This window comes from Mustela lutreola, chromosome 5, assembly GCF_030435805.1.
Source record: "Mustela lutreola isolate mMusLut2 chromosome 5, mMusLut2.pri, whole genome shotgun sequence".
In the NCBI taxonomy this organism is placed as follows: Eukaryota; Metazoa; Chordata; class Mammalia; order Carnivora; family Mustelidae; genus Mustela; species Mustela lutreola.
In genome coordinates, this window is record NC_081294.1 from 5,849,738 (window position 1) to 5,872,812 (window position 23,075).

The 23,075-nt window shown below is 47.7% G+C and overlaps 1 protein-coding gene across 3 annotated transcripts in view; it reads left to right on the forward strand.

Annotated features, from left to right (window-relative positions):
* ADCY2 (adenylate cyclase 2) overlaps window positions 1-23,075 on the forward strand; it is a 409,143-nt gene that overhangs the window by 334,065 nt on the left and 52,003 nt on the right. For all 3 annotated transcript variants that reach the window (XR_009353703.1, XM_059173611.1, XM_059173610.1), the window contains exons 16-18: window positions 11,213-11,350; window positions 15,708-15,827; window positions 22,223-22,392. Coding sequence is in view for 2 of the 3 variants with exons in the window: in XM_059173611.1 (XP_059029594.1) it covers window positions 11,213-11,350; window positions 15,708-15,827; window positions 22,223-22,392 (428 nt within the window). In the remaining variant the exon portion in view is untranslated. The remainder of the gene's footprint in view (window positions 1-11,212; window positions 11,351-15,707; window positions 15,828-22,222; window positions 22,393-23,075) is intronic.

Sequence of the window (23,075 nt, forward strand, 5' to 3'; positions counted from 1 at the left end):
CACTGTAAAACTATATTCATGTTTATTTTTTTTCTGTCATCACTTTGTGTCCTCTCTGACTTTTCAGAGTTTTATAGCAGTAAGCACTAGTATAATAGGAGGATTTTTCTGTATGGGGAATTAAAATTTAAACCAAATATGTGTTTTATATCCATTTTCAAGATACAAAAATTTGGAACATATGAAAATGTAAATATAAAAATGTAAAAATAGGTTTGTTAGTGTTTTCATTTAAAGCAATCATTGCAAGCTGTTATGGTTCAAGTGCTAGTTCAGGATGTAAGAATCAAAAATCTAAGTATTCTGAGGCCAAAGCAAGTGGCTCCATGAGAACATCGTAAGAAAGCCAACAATGAGACAGAAGTCCAAAAAGACAGTGCTTTCTCTTGTGTAGAAACAAGAGAGACCACTCTGAGCGAGGTCCCAAGCATCAGATACATGCTAGTCTGATGTGTAGAAATCTTTTAGCCAAAATGTGTTAAGATTTCAGAATATGTCTCTGCCTCTCAACAATGGACACTGTATACGGTCTCTGCCTCGTTCGTACCTTTGCAAACCAATGGGGGGGGTTGTTTGCTAGATTATAGTTTAGATGTTTCAAATCAGATTGGAAACTCCTCCCAAAGTGGCACCATGGTTTCCGATTTCCAGGAATGCACAGGTGGCATCTTAAGCTTCTTTAAATCCCTGAAAACTCTAGATTGTAGATATTGCCCCATGGGAATCTTTGTCAAGTTTCTAAAATGCTTAACTACAAAGAAGTCTGGTTCTCCAGGTTCACATTTTCCTTACGTGGAAAAGCACATAGGCTTTTCTCAGAAGGTGAGTGAGGAACCAAGTCGTTACCTTAAGTCCTAATGAAGCCCATGGTGTTCCTGGGAATGGAATAATGGAAACTACCCCCACGCTAACCTGTTCCTTTTTGCTTTCCCCTGTCATTTGCTCCCCCCTCCGCTTCCTGGCCCCCAGAAGGCTTCTGCAGTCCATCTCTCAGGTTTCAGACAAGAACTAGCCTTCATGGTCCCACTGGAAATCCAAGCCTCATTCTGCTTACAGCAGCTTCTGTCATGGTGCCTCAATGGCCCCATTTCTCACTTGCTGTTCCAAGGAATCCAGTCTTCAGGGTCCGGGAACATAGTGTGTTTTTAAGGTTTCAAGCTGACTTTTTTCTTTCCACTCAGTTGCTATCAAAAAGAAACAGAGAAGTGGGGAGGAGATGCAAGGCTGGGAAAAGGATCTCCAGGGCAACTTTGTTGCTTTGAGAGGCTGCTTCTGCTCTGGCGGGATGTCTCTCGGCTCAGCCTGGCTGGAATCCAGCCAGCCTCAGCACCCCTTGTCTCTCCCCCGCCCACCCTCTGGTGCTTCGGGGCCATCAGGATCCCACACCCACAGTGCCTGGTTCCTCCTCCAACCAGGGGCTTCCTAAGACCCTGATACCCACACACCAGATGCCAGGGAGTCTGTAACTCTGTGTTACCTTCTGGGAAAATTTCAGTGCTGGGAGTGAACGGGTGCCTGCCTCCTCCTCGAAAGAAGGCTAGGTTTGGCGGAAGTGGTCTGGAAGCCTAGGCTTGAGGACCTGTGTTCCTGACCTTGAATTAGCAGGATTAGGGAACGAGTCTCTCCACACTCCCACCACCGACTGGCTGTAATCCCTGGTCAAAAGGAAATCCAGGTAAAATTCAAGGGATTCTTCTCATTCTCGTAAGAGGTTCTTTGTACTGTTTAAAGGACTCGGTAAGGACTTTTTTATAACTGCCAACATCAAGGAAATTAAGGCACAACCAATGTCAAAAGGCTTTCGGTGTGCTTTCTAGTCTATCTTCCAAATTCAATCAAAAGTGCCGTGGGTTACCGACAATCTTAGTGATCACGGAGAACTACCCTGACATCCTAACTGCTCACCCCCTAGCCTCCTGAAAACCTGCCCAATGTAGGACGTGTTCCTATGATTTCATTTATTTTTGGATTAAATACTGAGTTTCTGAAAGTGTATTTAATATCCCAGAAATATTAATACCCTTCATATCCTCCCATTACCATATGTTAGCTTAAATGCCAGAGGCAACATTCATGCTAATATTCAAGTAAAATCCTTCGATAAAGGAGGTCAAGAGAAGGTAAGCCTGATGGAGAATTTTCCTCCAAGAGCTTTACCTTTGTCCCCCTGGGGACCTGCCTGCCATTGACTTGTCATTATTGTACAGCTGGGTTTGATTTAAAAGAGAGAGAGAGAGAGAGAGACCCACAGTAAAATGGGCAAAAAATAAGAGTGATCATGAAGTGCAGGGTTTTTTGTTGTTTTTTTTTTTTTTTTTTTTTTTTTTTTTTGCTAGAAAAATCAGACAGATAGTTGTTCAGTGTGAGAAAAAAGTCAGGAAATGTATTTGTTACCACATTTCCTGCGCTGAGAAGCCTGGAGCACGCACGCCTTTATGCCTTTCTCTGCCTCCCCCCTGCGCCCCTCCCCCGCTCCACTCCCCCGCCCTCCCTGCCCTAGCAGCTCCCTGGAAGCTCCCCCTGCCCATGTTGCTCACTTCAGCCTGTGGGTGGGCCCTGCAACCGCCTTCCTTCTAGAAGCTTTCTCAGAAACCCACCAGCCCTTGCAATGGGCCCTCCCTCCAGCACCATGGGGCTTAGGATCTGTGCCGTATAATTCAGCACGTGATTATGTAACAGGTGATTGACTCCCCCTCTTTTTTTTTTTTTTTTTTGGTTCAGTGTAACTGTTGTTTCCCCATACACAGAGTGTGTTTTCGGAGACAAGAATTGTTCCCTGTGCTGGCTTTCTGTCCCCCAGTGAAGCCAGCAGAATGCTGCCCACAGAAGTGTTTCATAAGCATGCACTGAGGAAACACTGCGCCTCGTGTCATCTCATGAGGTCCCCTCCACCGAGTCCACTCATCTGCTCTGCACGCCCCTTCCCCTGCCTCCCCACCACCCCCCTGCCTCCCCAACACCACCCCTACTCCCCAACACTACCCGTATATCCCCAATACCACCCCAGCCTCCCCAACACCAGGCCTGCCTCCCCAATGCCACCCCTGCTCTCACATACCACCCCTGCTCCCCAACACCACCACTGAGGCAGTTAGGTGACCCTGGTGGCACAGGAATCCTCTTCAGATGCCCTGGCGTGGGCCCAGGCCCTGAGGGCAGACAGACACGGACAGCGCTGGTGAGCAGGTGACCCCCGTCGCACCACGATGACACACCATCTCACACATGCTACTATTCCTTGACTCCAGTCTGCTTCGACTTGTCCCCTCGGTTGGAACTAGTCTCCTGCCCTTGCTCAGCCAACTGGGCAGAGCCCCCCGTTGTCACCACCCACGTCGCGCGTGCCTGCCGGTGGCGCTTCCTTTTGTATTGTCACCTGTGATCTTTCCAAGAGCAAGCGCGCTCACGAGGTCGCTGCAGCCCCGTTTTGTTCATTGTAGTGCTACAGGCACTTGAGATACAAGATAAATATTCCCACCTCGGGACACTAGAGGGAATGTTGGGGTGCACCAGCGGCAGCCTGCCGGCACTGCTGTGCAGAACACGTCTGGCCCTCATCCTCCCCCCCGGTTGACTTCTTCCGAGCGCGTGGCTCTGAGTTCAGCCCCAGTCGCCAATCCCTGCTGCCAAGGCTGCCAGGGTCCTGGCCTGCCGGCATCCTGGCCCTTCCCCGTCCTCCCTTGTCAGGTGTCTGCAGGCACTGTGGCATCAGCACCTTCCTGAGGTTAGCATTTCTGAGTGGCAAACCTTGAGAGCAGACAGGAAACCCAGAGATGGCCTTATCCAGCCCCGCATTTTGTGGACGAGAGATGTCCAGCTCTGGAGGCACCGCCCGCTTCAGCAGTTTCCACTTGCAGTCGTGGAGGGGGAATGTTTTGGAAGGCGTCAGACTGTGTGTGGAGAGAGTCACCAGCAGGTGAGCACCCAGCGCTAGGATGTCCACGTTCATGGTCATGGGAATGCGTGGTACGGAGGATGCCTTGCAGTGATGGCCAAGCCATCCACTGGTCAAAATCACGTTGGAAAGTCAAGACACCTCACAGAGAGTCTCATTCGTATTTCCCTCTGGTCTAGTTTCCTGACACACATTATCCAGCTGTTGGCCCAGTTTATTTTAAAACTGGATCCTGGGGAAAGTACAGCTTCTTCTTAAAAGACTTTTGGTAAGATGGCGGAAAATTTTAGTTTACGAGTGAATTTAGACACTAAATTATTCTAGTAAGAAAGTCCCTCTCATAATAATACTTTGCAAAATGTTTTCACATTTAGGAGAATCCTACAAATAAGAAAATCTATTATTTTACTTGATAATCAAAACAATTCAGTTTAGCAAAGTAGAAACTAAAATGTAAAATAAGAGATTCCCTTTTACATTGTCAGTAAAGTCAGCAATGAAAGTAGTAATACATGTCATCATACTACTAGCAATAAGTACGTGATGACAGCCAGATTTAACACTAAATGACCGGAATAGACGTACATCTCAGCAACAAATACAAGAGAGTGACTCTAACCAAAAATAACACCAAGAAAGCCACCCCCCAGAGCGTCTTTTAGAACAAGGATGCCAGACACAGTACATGAAAATGCTGACACACGTCAGAAGAGATTTTTCTCTCAATGTGGCCATCTTGGGCTTTGTGTCACAGAGATTCTGTGCCCGCCCACCGACCCTGTTCCCGGCAGAGATTAAAGCACAAACATCAAGTCTGTCCTGTGGAAGGAAAGTAGGTCACACACTGGCTGATAGAAAAGCTTTCTATGCCCCAGCAGTGTTTTTCCCTTGAAGTCTATTTTCTCCAGTGCCAATACAATTCTGCCAGCTTTCTGTTGTATTTTCCCACTGTCCTCTCCTTCCTTCTTTTTATTCAGCCTGTCCTTGTCAGTATGTGGGTTTTAGGTGTGTCTCTGGTAAACAACATCTAGTTGCATGTTATTTCCTCTGATCTAGCAGTCTCTCTCTTTTACCTGACAAGTATAACACATTTACGTGTATTATAATTACTACTAGACTTACTTCACTTTTTCTTTAATTCATCATGTATCTTCTTTGCTGTTACTTTTTTTTTTTTCTTCCTCTCCAGTATTGTCTTAGATCCATGCAAGTTACCTGTTCTGTTTATTCCCTCTAGGGACTATTTTCTTTTTACTCATTAACTTCAAATGTGTAATGTACCCACGACCAGTGGAGCTCAATAATATCTCCACCTTGTTGAGGAAGAATACCGTCCTCTAAATCTGATCATTGTGTCTTCCATTTCATTCTCGAATATGGAAGATGGAATAAGATGATCAGATTCTTGAAATCAGAAACTCTGGAGTTATGCTGAAGAAGGGAAGGTAAGAGCTGAGTCAGTAAGCTGTACAAGAGCCCAGAAAGATGAAGAGTATTGGATACGTTTTTCTAAATTTAAACTGTTCTTGTTATGCTTTGTGGCCATCATTCTTACTGCGTGTCAGTGTCTCAGCTTTCTTCCTTCTCCCAGGACTCAGTCTCCGTAGTCCCAAAGGATAACCCTTTCAGTGAGACCCTGTGCATAATGTATTCAGCTTTTGTATTTAAACAGTGGTCTGGGGTTTTTTTCATTGAGTAATTGCGTGTGATAATTTTTCTAATATTGTGAAAACATGAGTCCATATTTTCCAAGGAGAGATCTAGAGGCTAATTGATGTTTCTTGGCTGGCAATATGCCTTCTCTCTGGTGGTTTTGTAGATTTTCTCCTTGTCAGTTATGGGCCATAGATTCCTTGTGCTGAGGTAGAAGTTTGCTTTCATTTTCCTGTCTGGGAGTCAGGATGTCACATCAGTCACAGAGCTCATGCTTTTCTCCAGGTCCACTAAGCAGCTGGTCTGTAGTTCCTTGTATTTTGTTTCTTTCTTGGTCCTTCTCTTCTCTTTTTCTCAAACTTTCATTACAAGTGTCTGGAATCTTCATTATGCCTTCTGTGCCTCAAGATTCCTTTTATGTTTTTCATCCCTTTCTGTTCTATGGGCTATTTCCTCAGAGCTATCCTACCCTTCCCAGCACAGCTACTGAGTTTTTCAATATCTACGTTTTCATCTCTTGAGAATCTGTGGATCTTTTTAAAAATGCATCTGTTATTTTCTCTTAAGGGCTCATTCATTATGTGCTCTAATCCATCCTTGACTACTTCAATATAATTTTGCAGGCTGTTGAAGATGGATGATACGTGAAGGTCCTGTGGTGCTAATTCTACTTTCTGTTGTGTCTGTTGATTCTTCCTCTTATGGCCCATAGTCCTATGTGGTTCCTAATTTCTTTTTTATTTTGAGGTCATGTTTGGTGGGACTTATCCTCCAACCACTAGCAGGAACTCGAAGGGCTTTTTCTGGTCTTTGACCCAGTGAATAACCCCTCAACTTGAGGTTCCTATTAATAAATTCTAACATTTAGAGTTAGAATTTATCTAAGTTTATTAGAAGTTTAAGACTAGTTTACATAGAGGGAGCAGTCTTCTGAGGCCTCTGGGATTTGTTTGTTTGTTTGTTTGTTTTGTTTTTGTTGAAGTATAATTAACATGCCGTGTTATATTAGTTTTAGGTGTGCTATATAATGATTCAACAGCTCTGTACATTACTCAGTGCTCATATGATCCAGTAATTCCACTATTGAGTACTTCCCCAAAGTAAATGAAAACACTAATTTGAAAAAATATATCCACCCCTCGAGCTTCTGCTTTTATTCAGGGTTCTTGGTCTCAGCTGTTCGCCCTTTGCAAGCCCAAGACAACATCTTCTTTCCTGTGGGCATCAGAAGCCCACCCTTTAGGTGTTACAGCTTGTGTCCAGTTCTAGAACACTCCTAGGCCAACCCCACAGTCTCAGTCCCTCTAGCAGTGAACTCCTTCTTTGTTTCTGACTGCTAGAAATTTCTCTTTGAAGAATAAGTGGCTGATACACATGAAGATAAGATTGTTGAGTGAAAGATAAGATAACATGCTGAGCATACCTCTGTTGAGTCCCTGCTCTTAGCTGCACGCTGTGCCACTTGGGGAATATGAAGAGGGGTGTGATATGGTCACCATCCTCAGCCAGCTCTCCGTGTTCCCAGAGACAAGTGCATCATCGAAGATAGCACAGTGTGGACAGGCTGTGAGTGCCACACAGTGGATGGATGGCTGAGGAATGTGGTTCACTCGGCTTATGAAAGAAACAGGTTGATTGGTAAAATAGGACTGACTGACATCAAGAAGCCTTTCTGTAGGAAAAGCGAGTACAATTAAAGAAGTGAAGTACACGTGGCAGTCTCTGTGGCACATGTACAATGTTACAAGTAATTATGCTACAGCTGCTTGCTGCCATTCAAAAAGACAGTCCTTGAGGAATTAAAATGCCAAAGTAGGTTTTCCTTCAGCCAAATACACAAAAAATGCATGCTTATATGAAAAAGTCACCATTTTTTCAGGCAAGATTTTAAGATGAGTTTTGTTTTTCTAATAATAAAAATGTATTACTTCCCGTTATATTTAGAGCTTTTTGAAATGTTTTTCATTGTATTAATATTAATAGCAACATCTATTTCTTTTCGGGCAATTGATTTTATTTTTTAAAAGGACACCGGGGCTCCTGGTGGCTCAGTCAGTTGTTAAGTGTCCAACTCTTGATTTCCGCTCAAGTCATGATCTTAGGGTTGTGAGATGAAGCCCCACATGTGGCTTCACACTGTGTGTGGAACCTGCTTGAGATTCTCTCTCTCCCCCATTCTCCTGCCCCCCCACGCACATGCACACGTGTGCTCTCTCTCTGTCCAAAAATAAAAATAAGAAATAAGAAAAGTAAAAGGATCCTAATGAAATTGCCAATGCAATCCATGCTATAAAGATCATGTTGAATTAGGAAGAATTTTAGAATGCGGATTACCCATTGTTTCCAGTGCAAGAGGTTCAAAGTGGGGTGGGGGTATGGGGTAAGGGGTAGAAAGGATGAAGGGGGAGGAAATGTTTTTTTCCTGTTGTTTTTCCTTTAATCCAAACATAGTATATGAACATTTCATTTTTCTGAGGAGAATCTTCTGCCTGTACTGAATGAAGAACATTGACTTCCATCCACACCATTGTTAGCCAGCTGCCCTGGTCACTGTCCCCAGCACCAAACCCAGGGTAGCATTTCCATATAAATTTATATTCTTTCTCCTTTTCCATCTGCTACTGCAGTTAGTCCCAGTTCCACATCTATCAGTGGATGCGGGGGCATTAACAGCCAAGTGTGTTTCTGGAAGACCAACAGTCAGCTCACTGTGATTGGGAGGCCATGTGCATAAGGCGAGACCCCCTAGTGGTCAAGAAAGGCAGGACAGGACGCAGATTTGACTGGAGTGATGCCAGTCGCTAACCCAAAGATCACATGGAGGAACGAACCCGGGCTCTCATTTTCATCTGAAAAGCACCTTCTGAATAAATGCCCAAATATTCTGGGAGATGGTACCATTATGATGTTTCACTGGGATGATGCAAATTTTGGTAAACTTATTTTTCCAGCAGAGATTTTACTCGAATGCTTAATCCAAAGTAGAATCAAGTGAGCTAAATTACCACATCAGGATCCGAGCAGAGCTTTTGCCCAGAGCCGCAGTAGAATCCATGGTCTCCTCTCCCTTCTGACGTCTCTTTTCTCCTCAGCTTCCGCAAACATCTTCACCTCCTCCTCCTCTCTCTGTATTGTGGTTCATGGCCCGTGTCCCGGTCACCGGCTATTTCCTTGTCCTGTGGCCAGCGGTGCCCAGTCTCACGTTTGGAACACTTCTCTCCTTGGCCTCTAGTTGGCGAGAGGAATGAAGAGAGAAGGCAGGCTGCCTGGAGGAAACACTGTAGTGAAGAAGAGGGAAGATGAGGGGGTTTTGTTCATATTGATAGGAAGCGAGGAGATTTTTCGTCCCTAAAATGTCTCTGAGAAGTATTATGTTTTCTTCATAAATGTAACAAGAGCTAAGGCTTTTAAGTCCCAACCCAGTGCCTGACGTGGCTCATTTAATCTCTTACAAGACCAAGGAGAGGAGTATTATTGCCCCATTTTAGAGATGAGGAAGCTGAGACCATGGAGGATAGTTAACCTGCAGAAAGTTGCTCAACTGTGGATGTTTGATCCTGGGACCCTGGGCTGGTTCTTACTGTCCTAACCAGTAACTTTGTTGTAGGAGTTCACGTAAGGGCACCGGGGTGGCTCAGTCAGTTAAGCATCATGATTCTTGATTTCACCTCAGGTCATGATCTCAGCGTGCTGGGATCAAGTCCCTCATCGGACTCCACACTCAGCAAGGAGTCTGCTTGAACTTCTCTCTCTCTCCCTTTGCCTCTGCCCCTCTCCCCTCAAGCTAACTCTAAATAAAAAAAATTAATTAGTAAGATTGCTAAAAAAAAAGAATCTCATTTAATCGCATCATATCAGCATGTGACACACTGTGATGCTTCCATTTTTGAGACTAAAGCCGACATGTTTTTGAGAATCAAACGGAAAGATGTAAAAGAGAGAGCGAAATAAAGGGGCTGCTTGTTTGCTGGGGAGGATTTGCTGCTGGGGGTTATGGATGTTACACCTGTTTTACCATCATATTAACTTAGTACAAGTCAGAAAGTGAGAGGATGTTGGCCTTCTCTTAAAATTTTTGAAATCGTAACCTCTTTTTGGTGTTTTCAGGACACGTAGCCATCCAGCCACAGCGCCTTTCGCATGAAGGTGAAAATGTAGATCCCTAGAGAAGTCTTACGTACCCGCTTGCCGTGTCAGGGGACCTCTGTGACTGTGCACAGTAGTGCCTGGCACAGGTCGCATGTCAGCCACCCCTCAGGACTCTCCCCACCTCTATTCCTCTACACCTGGATGAAGGTCCAGATCATGGCGGCCCCTCTCTGGAAAGGCAGCCTTCAGGATGAAGTGACCTCACGCCCTGAAACCCCACAGAGCAGAGTCTGGGCCCCAGAAAATGCTGCGGGAACATCGCTATCCTATAAATACCTTAGTCCTTTCTCATCCCCAAAGACCTTCTCCAGTGTCCATGGTCACTAACCCGTTATTCGCAAGAGCCACAAACCAGAGGCCACACAGTGTCCATCCACAGACGAATGGGTAAATAAAATGTGTTTACATAGAACAGAATATGATTCAACCTTATGAAAAGAAGGAAATCTCATCACATGTGACAGCATGAATGAGCCTCGAGATGCGCCTGAGGGAAAGAAGCCGGTCACAAAACACCCATAGCGCATGATTCCGTGTTTATTAGAGACCCAGGGTAGCCAGACTCTTAGAGGCAGAAGTAAGACAGTGGTGGCCTGAGGGAAGGGGAAGGGGGGAGGGAAGTTCTTTAATGGTCTAGACTTTCAGTTGAGCGAGGCTAAAAATCGCAGACCTATGCTACACAACAATGTGAATACGGGTAACACTACCGGACCGTGCGCTTACAAATGAAGATGGCGGGGCGCCTGTGGGGCTCAGTCGGTTAAGCGTCTGCCTTCGGCTCAGGTCATGATCCCGGCGTCCTGGAATCGAGTCCTGCTTCGGGCTCCCTGCGCGGCGGAGGTCTGCTTCTCCTTCTCCCTCTGTTCTTCCCCTGCTTGTGCTCTCTCTCCCTCTCTGTCTCTCAAATGAATAAATAAAAAATCCTTTTAAAAAAAATGAAGAGGGAGAGTGTTCTGCTATGTGTTTTTTAACACAATTAAAAATTTGGAGAAGAGCCTCTCCAAGTAGAAAGCAGCACCCACTGGGTGGGGTGAGGTAAAGCCATCAGCAGGACGCTCGCCCCGGGGCAGCAGGGGTTGTCCTGGAGGTACGGACTTCAGTCTGCTTTGGGGTCCCGTGTGTTCTGACGGTGAGCTTCCAGGCCGCTCTGTTTTCTGCATGGATCTACTCAGTGATGATAACGGCTCTATCATCGCTGTGATCTGAGACCCAACACATCCCCCAGATGGTTTAATTAACTGACACATTTTTCCTTTACCAGAGATTTTAAAAATAATAAAAATAATAGTAATTTCAGGTCGTTCTATGTTTAACATAGAAATTTAACTAATTTGTTCTTCATTTGTAACAGTGATGCCAGCATAATTTTAATAAGGTTTGTGACCTTGTCTGGGCCTCGGGTAGGGCGGAGCAGAGCCTGCTCCTTTGCTCTGTGAAGAATCCTGAGGCCTCAGGTGGTTTTAAGCCTCATGAAGAAACTTCATGCAATGTGTTTCCTCTTCTGTCTCCTCCCAGCAATGCAGCAAGAAAGCCTCGGCCTCTCTCCTGTGGCTGTTGAAGTCGTCGGGCATCATCGCGGACCGGCCCTGGCCGCGCGTCTCTCTCACCGTCCTCACCACGGCCATCATTCTGACCATGGCCGTGTTCAACATGGTGAGTCAGGGCACCCGCCAGGCACGACCCTCTTGGCTTCTGGTGCCCGAGATGGTGGGACTTTCCAACCTCGGCCGTAGCTCCCCGTGACACGAGTTACCCCCTCTTCAACTCAGCATCCACCCATGGCACCGGCAGCTTCTCACCTCCCTGCTGGCCTCAGAGACGATGCTGAACACCGGCAGGGGAATCACCGAAGACACAGAACCATCGAGATGCAGGGAGTGCCGTGGGACGGGCATCCTGCTCTAGAGTCTGAAAGGCCCGGTCTCCAACGTTAGCTGCCCACCTTTCCAGCTGGGGATTTTCGAGGTGTTCATTAAACTTCCACAGCCCCCATTTCCACTACTGAGACCAGGAGCGAATGATAGAGAAAGAATTCTTGAGACATCTTTGGGGCAAAAGGGTGCCTTTACCATAGCACGGAGACAGGACCCATGGGCAGGAAGCGCCGCACCGGGGTTGGGAGGAGTGACTGATTCTAGACTCTTTAGTTAGTGGGGCTTAGGGAGAGCATAAATCCTAAGGAATGTGGAAGCAAGGCTTCCGGGACCTAGAGGGGCTAGCTGCTGCTCAGACAAGGTTATTTACTAGAGTCTCGTAAAACCTTAGGCTCCAGACCCTTCCGCTATAGACGGTGGGCCATGTGCTGGGATGGTCATTGCTAACGTAGATCTTGAGGGGGTGTACGGTTATTAGAGGCTAGTTACACTAACCAGAGCAAAGCTGTCATGGAAAAACATGGAAGGAATTCCTGGAGGAGCCAGTAGAGTCTGTGTGCCTCAGGAATCCTGCCGCGAGCCCCCGAGTCCTGGCGAAGTCTGGTCATGGTCTCTTTGACTTCCCCGGCTCCCATGTCTAGGACAGCCCCAGGCAGCTTGTGAGTATTGAACCAGTGGTCTCTCTTACTAGATCAGTGTTACCACTCGGGCCGTGTCCTTCAGAAGAGAAACGTAACCAACCCGGGCACCCGGCAGTCATCATTATTATTCTGACATTATCGCCATCGACCGTAAGGCCTGAAGATACTTCATATTTTGGGTGTTTTACTGGTTGTTTGAACTACACAGCATCATGTCCAGTCCTTGCCTTCCAGAAGCAGGAAATAAGTTGAGGAGGTAGACTATATATATATTAAATAATAGACACATAGTTTTTGCCATTTAGCTTTCATTTGGCATAAAAAGATCTATCGAGCATTAGTATGTGCCTGGTGCATTGCTAGTTGCTGGAACCCAAAGTCTGTTCCCTGCCTCTGGGAGTTCACGGTGAAGTCCAGGAGACCGGCAGGCAGCAGGGTAAGGCCACCGTGAGTCTCCCAGCCAGCAACAGACGTGTGGAGAGGCGGCAAGTGGGGAGGGCAGGGCCGGCTGCGCTGTCTTCTAGGGGACGGGGAGAAGGAGCTCCCGGGGGCGGGGGGGGGGGGGGGGAGACATGCAGCATCCGGGATCGATTAAGAGCAGGTGTTTGCGTTAGGACGTAGCAACGGGCCTAGGCTGAGGGGGACCTCGGGTGTTTTCTTGGCGTCTGTCCTGCCGTTCCTCCGTGGAGCGTGTTCCTTCTGGGATGCACGTGCAGACTCCGGTGAGGCTGTTGCCGGCGGGAAGCCAGAGCTGGGACGGCCTCTTCCACTTCCCTCTGCCTAGCAGTCCTTCTTTAGGGGTCCTGGAGAAGGGGCGGGGGTGCCCTTGGCCTGATAAAACCAGGATTTATCACCAATTTTTTTTTAAGATAGAACCGACATGGGAAGCACACCTGATTGCATTTCAGAGAGAATATTCAGTGGGACTGAGGGCCAGACACTGTCTGTAAATGGTTGAGGAGCTGAGCACTTAGCAGCAGATATTTATTTATTTTATTTATATATATATATATATATATATATATATATATATATATATATATATATATATATATATATATATAAACTGTTTCCTTTGGAGAAAAAAATGCATCCTCGGGACCAGAAATACATCTCCCAGCATTGTTTTCCTTTCTCGTGGCAAAAGGAATTTGTTGCCAACAGAGGTAGAGAAGTCTGTGCGACACAGGTCAGGAGTATGATAGATGACCCTCGAGACAGGAATGAAATAAGGCTTTGCTCCCCCCTCACCGCCACCCCCCCCGCAGCCGAGCCATGGGCAAGGAGGAAGCAGATGACCTTTTTCCGCCCATCATTTCTGTTGATCGCCGGTGCTGTGAAATCAGTAGGTCTTCTCCATCAGCAACCCTTTTGCATTTACGATTTCAAAGCAACACCATAAAGCGGTATGAAAGCCGACAGTAGGCAGGGAAAGGAAATCACTACCCCTGGTTGTAAAGCTTTCTTATCATTTCTTATTAACCACGGAAGGGGAAGGGTTTTTTCACCAAGGTGGGGTCTTTGGCCACATCTGAAGATTTTCAGAGGCATGCCCTCCAGCTACTCGGACCGCTGTCCCCTAAGTTGTGATGGCAGGAGACGGACACAGGGTCTCCTGTCATGGGCCACACTGATGAAACATTCAGAGTCTGAGCACCAGAGGGTGCTGTGCAAGAAAGTGGACGCCCAGGGTCATCCGCCCACTCTGTGGCAAGAAGACCCTTAGTTTTTCTGGGACACAGGTGTCCTCCGGTCTTTACCTGGGCACCGTTAAATGCTGCCGGCATGATTTCTGTGCCTTTTTTCCTAAGCCTGCTTCAAGCCCCATCCTGGCGAGGTTTCTGTTTAATTCAGCATAGCTTTTTAGACTTACCAGCCCTTCCTTTGAGAACACAATTTCCAAATTGACGGAGCCCTGCTGCCAAGTTGTGGCTTCACTATTTTGTAGCCCTCTTTAGCCCAGTGAGGCTGATCCAGACCTTGGACTCCCATTTTAAAAGAAGAGCAGCTCTTGTGTGTGTGTGTGTGTGTGCACGCGTGTGTGCACACATGCACGTGCACATGCTGGGGGAAAGCTGCCTGTTCTGCTCAGGTCCCTGGGAAGAAACTAATTTTTCATCCAAAAAATGTTTCCTTTGAAAGTCATAGCCTCACTCCGGTCCCCTTGCAAAGCTCCTGTGGTTTTTACGTGTTCTCTTTGGGATAAAGCAAAAAGGCTTTCCTTTTTTCCTTTTCTTTCTCATCTTTCTGCATGCACTGCTTCTTAGTTTTGTCTTGGGTAGAGTACACGTAAAGTAAGATCTGTCGCCTTGCAGTGGGCAGCTGAGTGGCTCCGAGGCCATTCCCGCTGCTGAGCACCCACCACGACGAGTCCCAGAAGCTTTTTATCATCCCAAACAGAAACTCCGGCCCGTGAACCACTAACTGCCCGCTGCCTGCTCGCCCAGGCCCTGGTACCCTCCATGCTCCAACCAGCCACGGGCCTGGTCTAGACCCCAGTGCACGGGGATTGCCGATGTGTGTGTTCCTGGGTCTGACTGATGTCCCAGGGCACGTTTTCCACGTTCTTGTTGTCTGGGATGCACAGTCCCTCCCCAACAGGGGAGCCCCTCCATTCACCCTCAAGTTTTCTGGCTGCAGGCAGGCAGCCCTCCCGAACATTTGTCTAGTATCAACGGCCGTCACCTTCTCGAACTCAGAAATGGGGGCTGTGTGGGCAGAGACGTGAGGGCCGGGGCTGCCCGCCGTCACCCTCCACCCGTGGCCGTGCGTGTGGCCCTTCCACACGGGTCTCCACATGTGTTGCTGGTGTCTCGTGTTGATTCCAGCCCTGAAATCCCACCGCCTGTACGAAAGAGCCTTTACCTTAACCAGAGCTCACCGTCTGCCTTGTCCCAGGATCACTTTGCCTTCAAGTCAGGACCCCCCTCCCGCAGTCCTTACTCACGTGGTCACCCTCCCCGCTTCTGACCCTCGTGACCCCACGCCGCCGAGCACTCACAGACACACACAAATACTGACGCCTGTTACAGCCTCTGGCCCACACAATTCCTTACAATCAAAAAGTCCCTGCACCCAGTTGATGTTTGAAGCGAGACAACACTGCGAAAAACAAAATATCCGAAGGCTCTGATTTCTGGGTATTAAGCTGAATGTCCCCATGCAGGGTGTTGTCAACCTCAGAAGTGATCCCAACCAAGCCCTCCGCCCTGTGCTTTGTACATGTTTGTGTTTTCGTTAATATCAGTCGTGTAGGCCTGGAATTCACTAGAAGCGTGGAGCACAACAATAAATAGTTATTTGCTTCTTTAATAGAAATTCTCAAAGCTTCAAACAGGAGAAGATGAAGCTATTAGCATTGGAAATACAGGCACCCGACTGCCCACATAATCCTGCTTACCGGGCAGAAAGAACACGGCCATTAATAATTTAGGCCGATCTGCTAACTCTTTAATCTCCTGTGCACTAATTCATTGAAAAACATTTTCTTTGCAGTTTTTCCTGAGTGACCCAGAGGAAGCAGTTCCTCCAACTGCCAATACATCCAACACAAGTCTTTCCGCCTTAAGTAATCAGGCAGCGATTCTGCGGGCGCAAAATCTGTTTTTCCTCCCGGTAAGAAGATTTCGCTCGTTATTCTTGCTTCTGCTGCTGTCCTATAAGCGGTTCGCCCATTCCACGTGACGGCCTCCAGGTTCCGATCGGCTCTGGACTTCACTTTGTCCTCTTTGGGATCCATAACCTGAGAAAGTCCTGTCCGGCTACAAACCTCAGGCCTTCGGTCAGAGCAGCCCTGGCCGGCGACACGAGCGAGACGCCTGCAGACAGCCGGTGTCACAGGCAGGCTCTCCCCGGTGTCTCGCTGCTCTTCTCCCACGGCTGCGCGCGACACCGGGTATCTCAGCCTTTCACGTTTGAGCATAAGTCACTGACGTTCTGGATTCACTGCGTAGAGGTTTTGCTCGTTGTCCCAGGGGGCGGGTGCCGGCTTCCTGACTGGTGACGGGGGGAACCCCATCACATATTTCCACCCCTCCTTTGGCTGCAGACACCACGCACTGATCATATCCTCCAGGAATCCTTGCTGGCTGACTCACCTCAACCGATGTCCAGAAGGGCCAAGATCACAATTTCAGAACTTGCTATCATGTCAGTCTTTTAAGTGAAAAGGGTTGAATCAGTTATTTGCTATTTAGTAACTTTGTTTCATGAATCATTTATGTAAAAACAAAACAAAAAGCACTGACCCCCTCCTGTTCTTCATGATCATCTAAAGTAGCTGAGATCCTTCACATCTAGTTTCTGTCCCACGTCGTCAGTTCCCCAAGTGCTGGAAGAACCATTTGGGGATTGAAGTAGGTAATTTCAATAAGTGTGTACACTGTAAAAATTCCTCACCAGTTTTTTAAACTCCACTAGCTATGGTGACAAAGATTTCCTGCCTCGTTCTTTCGCTGAGCTGTTCCCTTGTTATTTGGCTTTGATTCTTTTCCCCATCTGTCTTCAGTTCCCCAGGAAGCTCCCAGCTCGGTGCACAGAGCAGGGGTGTCTGGTGTGTTTCTGAGAAGGCTTCGGAGGCAAGCTGACCGCAGTCCCTAAGGCTGTCCTAAGCTCTGTCCCTTGTGCATGGGGTCCTGGTCCTCATTAAGGCACTATCATAAGCCCCCGTGAGTGTCAGACGGCATCCTTCTGTTTCAGCGATGTGAAAAGTGAGAGACAGGCTGCGTGGTAAAGGTTTATTGGCTGTGATCTCACTGTGGACAACTGGGAGCCGCCTTCTGTGGAGAAAGGAACTGCGGTCCAGCCCTTCCTCCCTGAATGCGGGGCGCTGGTTTGCACATGGGGGTACACAGGCCCACGGAGGGAGAGAGCATCCCAGGCAGCGTTCACAGGGCATTTTCAAGGGTTTACAATGACTGTGCATTTTCATGAGAAAGGGGCGCATAACTGCCCCAAGCATTTTTTTTTTAAGATTTTTATTTATGTATTTGACAGAGATCACAAGTAGGCAGAGAGGCAGGCAGAGAGAGAGGGAAGCAGGCTCCCCGCTGAGCAGAGAGCCCGATTCGGGGCTCGATCCCAGAACCCTGGGATCATGACCTGAGCCAAAGGCAGAGGCTTTAACCCACTGAGCCACTCAGGCGCCCCCAACCATTTTTTTAAAATATCGCTCCATCCATCCAGTGTTTTCGGATGGAACAGCCCACTGTGCTGGCATCAGTAAAAGCCGTAAGTTCATCTCTCTGAGTCTCATTGAGGTAAGTCCCTGTGACATCTTATTTTCAAAAGAAGCAAATCGTTAGAAGCCCAAGGTGGGGAAAAGTAACATTTACCCAATCTTAAAAGATTCTGAGAAAAAGCACAATAGACTCTTGAACATCCAGGTCTGTCTTTGTCCACAAGCCCCCGTTGTCCCGGTAGTGAGTCCTCAGAAAGAACGTTATGATGAGGTTTGCCGAGGAAGCCCCCCGTGCCCCAGTAGTGTCTGCACAGAAACTGCATTATTAACATGCTGGAAACTATGGCTTCTGCCTCCAGAGATGGGCGGGAACATAGGAAAGCCCTTGTGGATGTGCACGACTTGGACCTTATTTCTCTGCAAACCCCATCATGCGGGTCATCTGAGGCTGACAACGTGGTGGGATATGAAGTATACAGTGATAGGACTCAGGGCGCATTGGGGACTCAGCCAGTGAAGCCTCTGCCTTCGGCTCAGGTCATGATCCCGGGGTCCTGGGATCGAGCCCCACGTCAGGCTCCCTGCTCTGCGGGGATCTGCTTCTCCCTCCCCCTGTTCTTGTGCTCTTGCTTGCTCTCTCTCCCTCTCAAATAAATAAATAAAGTCTTTAAAAAATAATAAAGTGATAGGACTCTTCGTAATGTTAATCTGTAAGAGCCACCAAAAAGCATAAAAATAGACATACTTTTTATCCTGCAATACTACTTTCAAAAATTAATCTCACAGGAGCAAACACTGAGCTACAAAGGTGTTCATCCAAGTGTTTAATGTAACATCAAACCAAACAAGAAAGTAAAAGGAAGCCAACAACCTAAAACTTAGAATAAATTTAATTGTTTAAATAAATTCTACTATTTAGTTATACACAGCCATTACAAAAGATGTTACAAAATATTTAATGACATAAAAATATATAGTCACAGTGAACTATTGAGAAGCATCACTTAAAATCATAACAAAATAAGTTGCCAATTTTCTAAAATACTAATACCAGTAATAAATAGCGCACACACACACACACAAAAAGGCTAGAAAGATATACCCAAAATAATCAATAGTGGCTCAAGTTGGTTGTTGGAGATTATAGGAAATCCTTATTTTCATATATGTCCTTCATATATTCCCTAAATTGTTTTTTAAATATTATATTTGAGAGAGACAGAGAATACACATGCAGGAGCAGGGGAAGGGCAGGGGGGAGACCCATGGGGGGCTCCGTGTGGGGCTCGATCCCAGGACCCCGAGATCATGACCTGAGCTGAAGGCAGAGGCTTCACTGGCTGAGCCACCAGACGTCCCCGTATAGTCCCTGACTTTTAGCGTCAGATGTATCGTTCCTATAGAAGGAGGAAAGGTCGTTTTCGAATGCCCAACAAAGTCAGCCACAGAGGATTTTTGCCCTGTAGGCCGTTCGTACCATGTCGGACATTGTATTACTTCACCTGAAAATCTGCCCTGGGAGGCGGCTGTTCGTGCAATCCTCGTTTTCCAGGGGAGAGCAGAGGCCAAAAGAGACTTAAGGAAATTACCCAGGAAAATAGCGGTGGTTTCTTTGGCATTAAAATGCAAGTTGACTTCATCGATCAGCTTTATCAAGCATGTTAATGACCATATTAACTAATGTTAATTTCCTTAAGATGAACTAATAGTAACAACTGATTTTCGTAATGAAATATTACTTTTAATTAAATGTTAATTTTATTTTATTTTTATTTTTTTTATAAACATATATTTTTATCCCCAGGGGTACAGGTCTGTGAATCGCCAGGTTTACACACTTCACAGCACTCACCAAAGCACGTACCCTCCCCAATGTCCATAACCCACCCCCCTTCTCCCAACCCCCCTCCCCCCAGCAACCCTCAGTTTGTTTTGTGAGATTAAGAGTAAAGCAATCTACCCATTTAATGCAATTCCTATCAAAGTACCATCCATCTTTTTCAAAGAAATGGAACAAATAATCCTAAAATTTATATGGAACCAGAAAAGACCTCGAATAGCCAAAAGGATATTAAATGTTAATTTTAAGTGTTAATAAATAACACAGTCGTTAACTAATACATCGATTATATCAGAATTATATAGAAATAGCTCAGTAGTCCTTCCACCCTAAGGGAGTCTGTCTGGGAGCCTGCCCTCGGGACTCTTGCCCACCTGAGCGCCCCGTGGCAGGTGCCTTGTCAGTGCAGACGCTGATCTTCAGAACCCCTGGCCTGGCCTTCTCAGCTGTCCCCCTCGTCCACCCGTCCCTCGGTCTGCAGGCTGCACGCCTACTTGAATCTGGTCCCAGACCACCTTGTGCATGGCCTCCAACTGTTCCAGAAAGCTATTTAATAAGGATGGACTAAACGCTACTTCCCATTAATGTATATATTCTAGGAAGTGTTCCTGAAATGTGAAAACGTTTGTAAAGTCTAAGACTGTGAATTTTAAAAGGTGAAACCATAGGCATGTTTGCGTAGGTATTGGTACCTATATCATGGCGGGTGGGAAAGGAAACCTCTACAGCCCTCGTCCCCCGGCTGCCGGCCCTCACGCGCGGATACACACGGCGGCTCCCAATCCTGCTCCTTCCGTTAGGCTGCCCTTGTCGGTAATGTTCATTTCTATGGTTTTCAGCGTTATTTTCGTAGCAGCATCCTGTCGGAAACGGAGCCTCCCCGCCACCCCCCACCAGCTCCCAAGGCAATTTCATGGCTTTTAGGGAGCAGTTCTAGAATGCTCCAGATTACTCCCTGGAAGACCTCCAGGTTGCAAACCAGCGCCCTCAGACTCCTCGTGGGGAAGGTCTTGATTTCATTTTGTTTCTTTGTTTCTTTCTTTTTTTTTTTTTTTTTTTATCTCCAATCTGTCACGGAATGATACTTTTGAAAAATATAACAGTGAGTTAGCAGAAAAATGAACTAAAAAAAGACATGAGGAGTCGAGGCCTATATCAGGGGATCCAGTGGGGACGAGCCTCCTTGTCAGGCTGCTGCACCCGTTCCCTGCCCCAGGGGACCTCCCCAGGTGCTCTGGTCGCCCCCAGGCCTGGTGCGTGTCCTGTCGTAAACCCCCACACCTGCCGTCTGAGGTGGCTCCTTAGCCATTTAGCAAAGGTAACAGTGGCTGACATCCGTGGCAATAAGGACTGGCTTCAGAGCACAGACCCCCCCCCCCGCCTCCTGCTGTGGGGGAGACTGAGGCCCCGTTGCTGCCTGCTCTCACGGTGTCTTCATTCCGTCTTCCCGCTGGGCCAGCCCTGTCTTCCCCTCCTGTCCTCCTGCTCGTCCCGGTTCCAGGGTGAGTGCTGTCAGCCCTGGGGAGAACTGGCCTCCGGGAGGTAACTCCGGTCGAAGAAAGGAGGCTGAGAACCCTCAGGGCCCCCTGCAGTGCAGTCACCGGTAACCCGGTCTTACTGCGGAAGCTTCACCCCTGAAAGGGTGACCCGTTGCCCGGTGACCAGGAGGATTGCTGGTCTCGCTGACATGAAGGTGCCCGTCCCCGCGAGTGCGGGGTCTGTGCTGACACGGAGCGCGCCTCTCGCAGAGAAGGAAGGGCCTGATCTCACCCGGGCGGCTCACCCCTCGCCTTGCTTTCTTCCCCAGACCAGGATGGACGCGCTGATAGCAGTAGCCTTCCAGACGGCTCACTGCGGGTGGCCTTAGCCAGGGAAATAAAAGAGCGCAGGTGACAAAAATAAGCAGCTGGTGCATGGTTTACTCCATATAACGGCACGAAAATTGAGTGCCTTACAAGCCGGGCTTTCTTTTAAAGACCGGGTTTATCAAGCATCCGTCGGGTCTATGCTTTATTGAAATTATTAGACTTTATTGCGTGTGGCTTCCCTTCTGGAATGCTGACAGCAGCTACCCCTCATCCACAGAAACTGGTGCAGCAGAGAAAGGCTTCATGCGACTGGTGACCTTTCATTGAGCAAGTCCCTCCTGGCGGGCAGGGCTCTGGGCCCCACGCTCTGCTCACTCTGTTCCGTGACTTAAAAGGAGGATATTCTTCCCCTAGTGTCACAGCTGAAGACACCGTGTCACAGCCAGGTCAGGTCCCTGGCCCACAGAATCCCCACGAATGAGCGAGCCAAGCGAGGATGGCTCAGGGCCGTCCCTTCTCGACGATGTCCGCTGTGGTCAAGAGTGAGTCGCGGCTTCCTGGGGCCACACAGGATGGAGTGTGCCTTCCTCCTCCCACTCGGTTCTTCCCACTCCCTGGGGTGCCTGTCTGCTTCCAGGGAATCCGTGGCTCACCCTGCCCAAAGCCTTGTTAGTTTGTGAAATCCTTCCCGGTGTAGACCCACCGTTTCTCTTGTAATAAAACGCCTGGGCTTGCTTGTGGCTTTAACTGAACTACCTGTAATGACTCCGACCCTCTCAGTACATGAAGAATTGCGAGGCGAGAAGAGATTCTGTGGTCTATGACTTTTTAAATCTATAAATGGGTACAGAGTCGTATTTTCATTTTCGAGAAGTAAAGGACGTCTGCTTGTAAGGACACGCCTTCACATATAGATGGTTAAACATTGTTTCCGGGCGGCAGTCTGCACAATTACTGCACACGCTACACTGGGTCAGCGAGACACGGAATGAGTAGTTCTTCCTAAGGCAGAAGTTTTGGGGCATTTTCCGCTGGGTCAGAAAACAGAAAAGGGCATCTGCTTTCACAGCCGTTTTCATCAGCTGCCCGAGTAAACTTGGTGGTAACCCCCAGTTTTGCTGCTCACTGAAGCCTTTCTCAGCAGAGACCCGGAGTAACGCCCCGATCTCTCTCCCTGTTCCAGTACTTCATCTACAGCTGCATCCTGGGACTGATTTCCTGCTCGGTCTTCCTGAGGGTCAACTACGAGCTGAAGATGTTGATCATGATGGTGGCGTTGGTGGCCTACAACATCATCCTTCTGCACACTCACGCCCACGTCCTGGACGACTACAGCCAGGTCTTATTCGAGAGGTAACCTGCGTCCTCTCCCTTCTTCTTGGTTCTTTCCTGGGACGTTGAGAACGTGAGTGTGTGTTGAGTCAACACCTACGAGCAACACCCTTGTGATCGGTCATCATTGCGTGCGGGTTTCGTTAAAACTGTGGTGCGGGGAGCTGGTGTATGTCTTCGTTCTAGATTACGTAGAGTTGGTTTCATCATGTACATGTAGGGGATAGGAAGTAGTTTAGAGAGGTGATTTGTGTTGATAAGTATAACGTTGGGTTTCTCTTCCTCGGCATTGTTCATACTTCGGACTGAATGAGTTCCTGTTGTGTTGGCCGATGGAGGGCCATCCTAGGCATTATACGATGTGTAGCAGATCCCTGTCCCTACCTCTTGACACCAACACAACCACCCCCCAAGTCATGACAACAAAGAATGTCTCCAGACACTGCCAGGTGTGCCCCCTGGGGCCAAGTGCCCACCTACCCGCCAGCTCAAAACAAATGAATCAACATACATGAAAATACCAGAAAAGTAAGTGGATATAGTCACAAGTTACAGCATTGAACTTCTTTTGGGAGATTTCCTAAACAACCCTTGTGTGGAGGGAGTCTTATCAACTGGAAACTCTCTCTCCTATGAAGAGACTGACTCGGGTGAGAAGATCCAACTGTGATCACAGCCAGCCCTGAGGATGGGAACACTGGAGG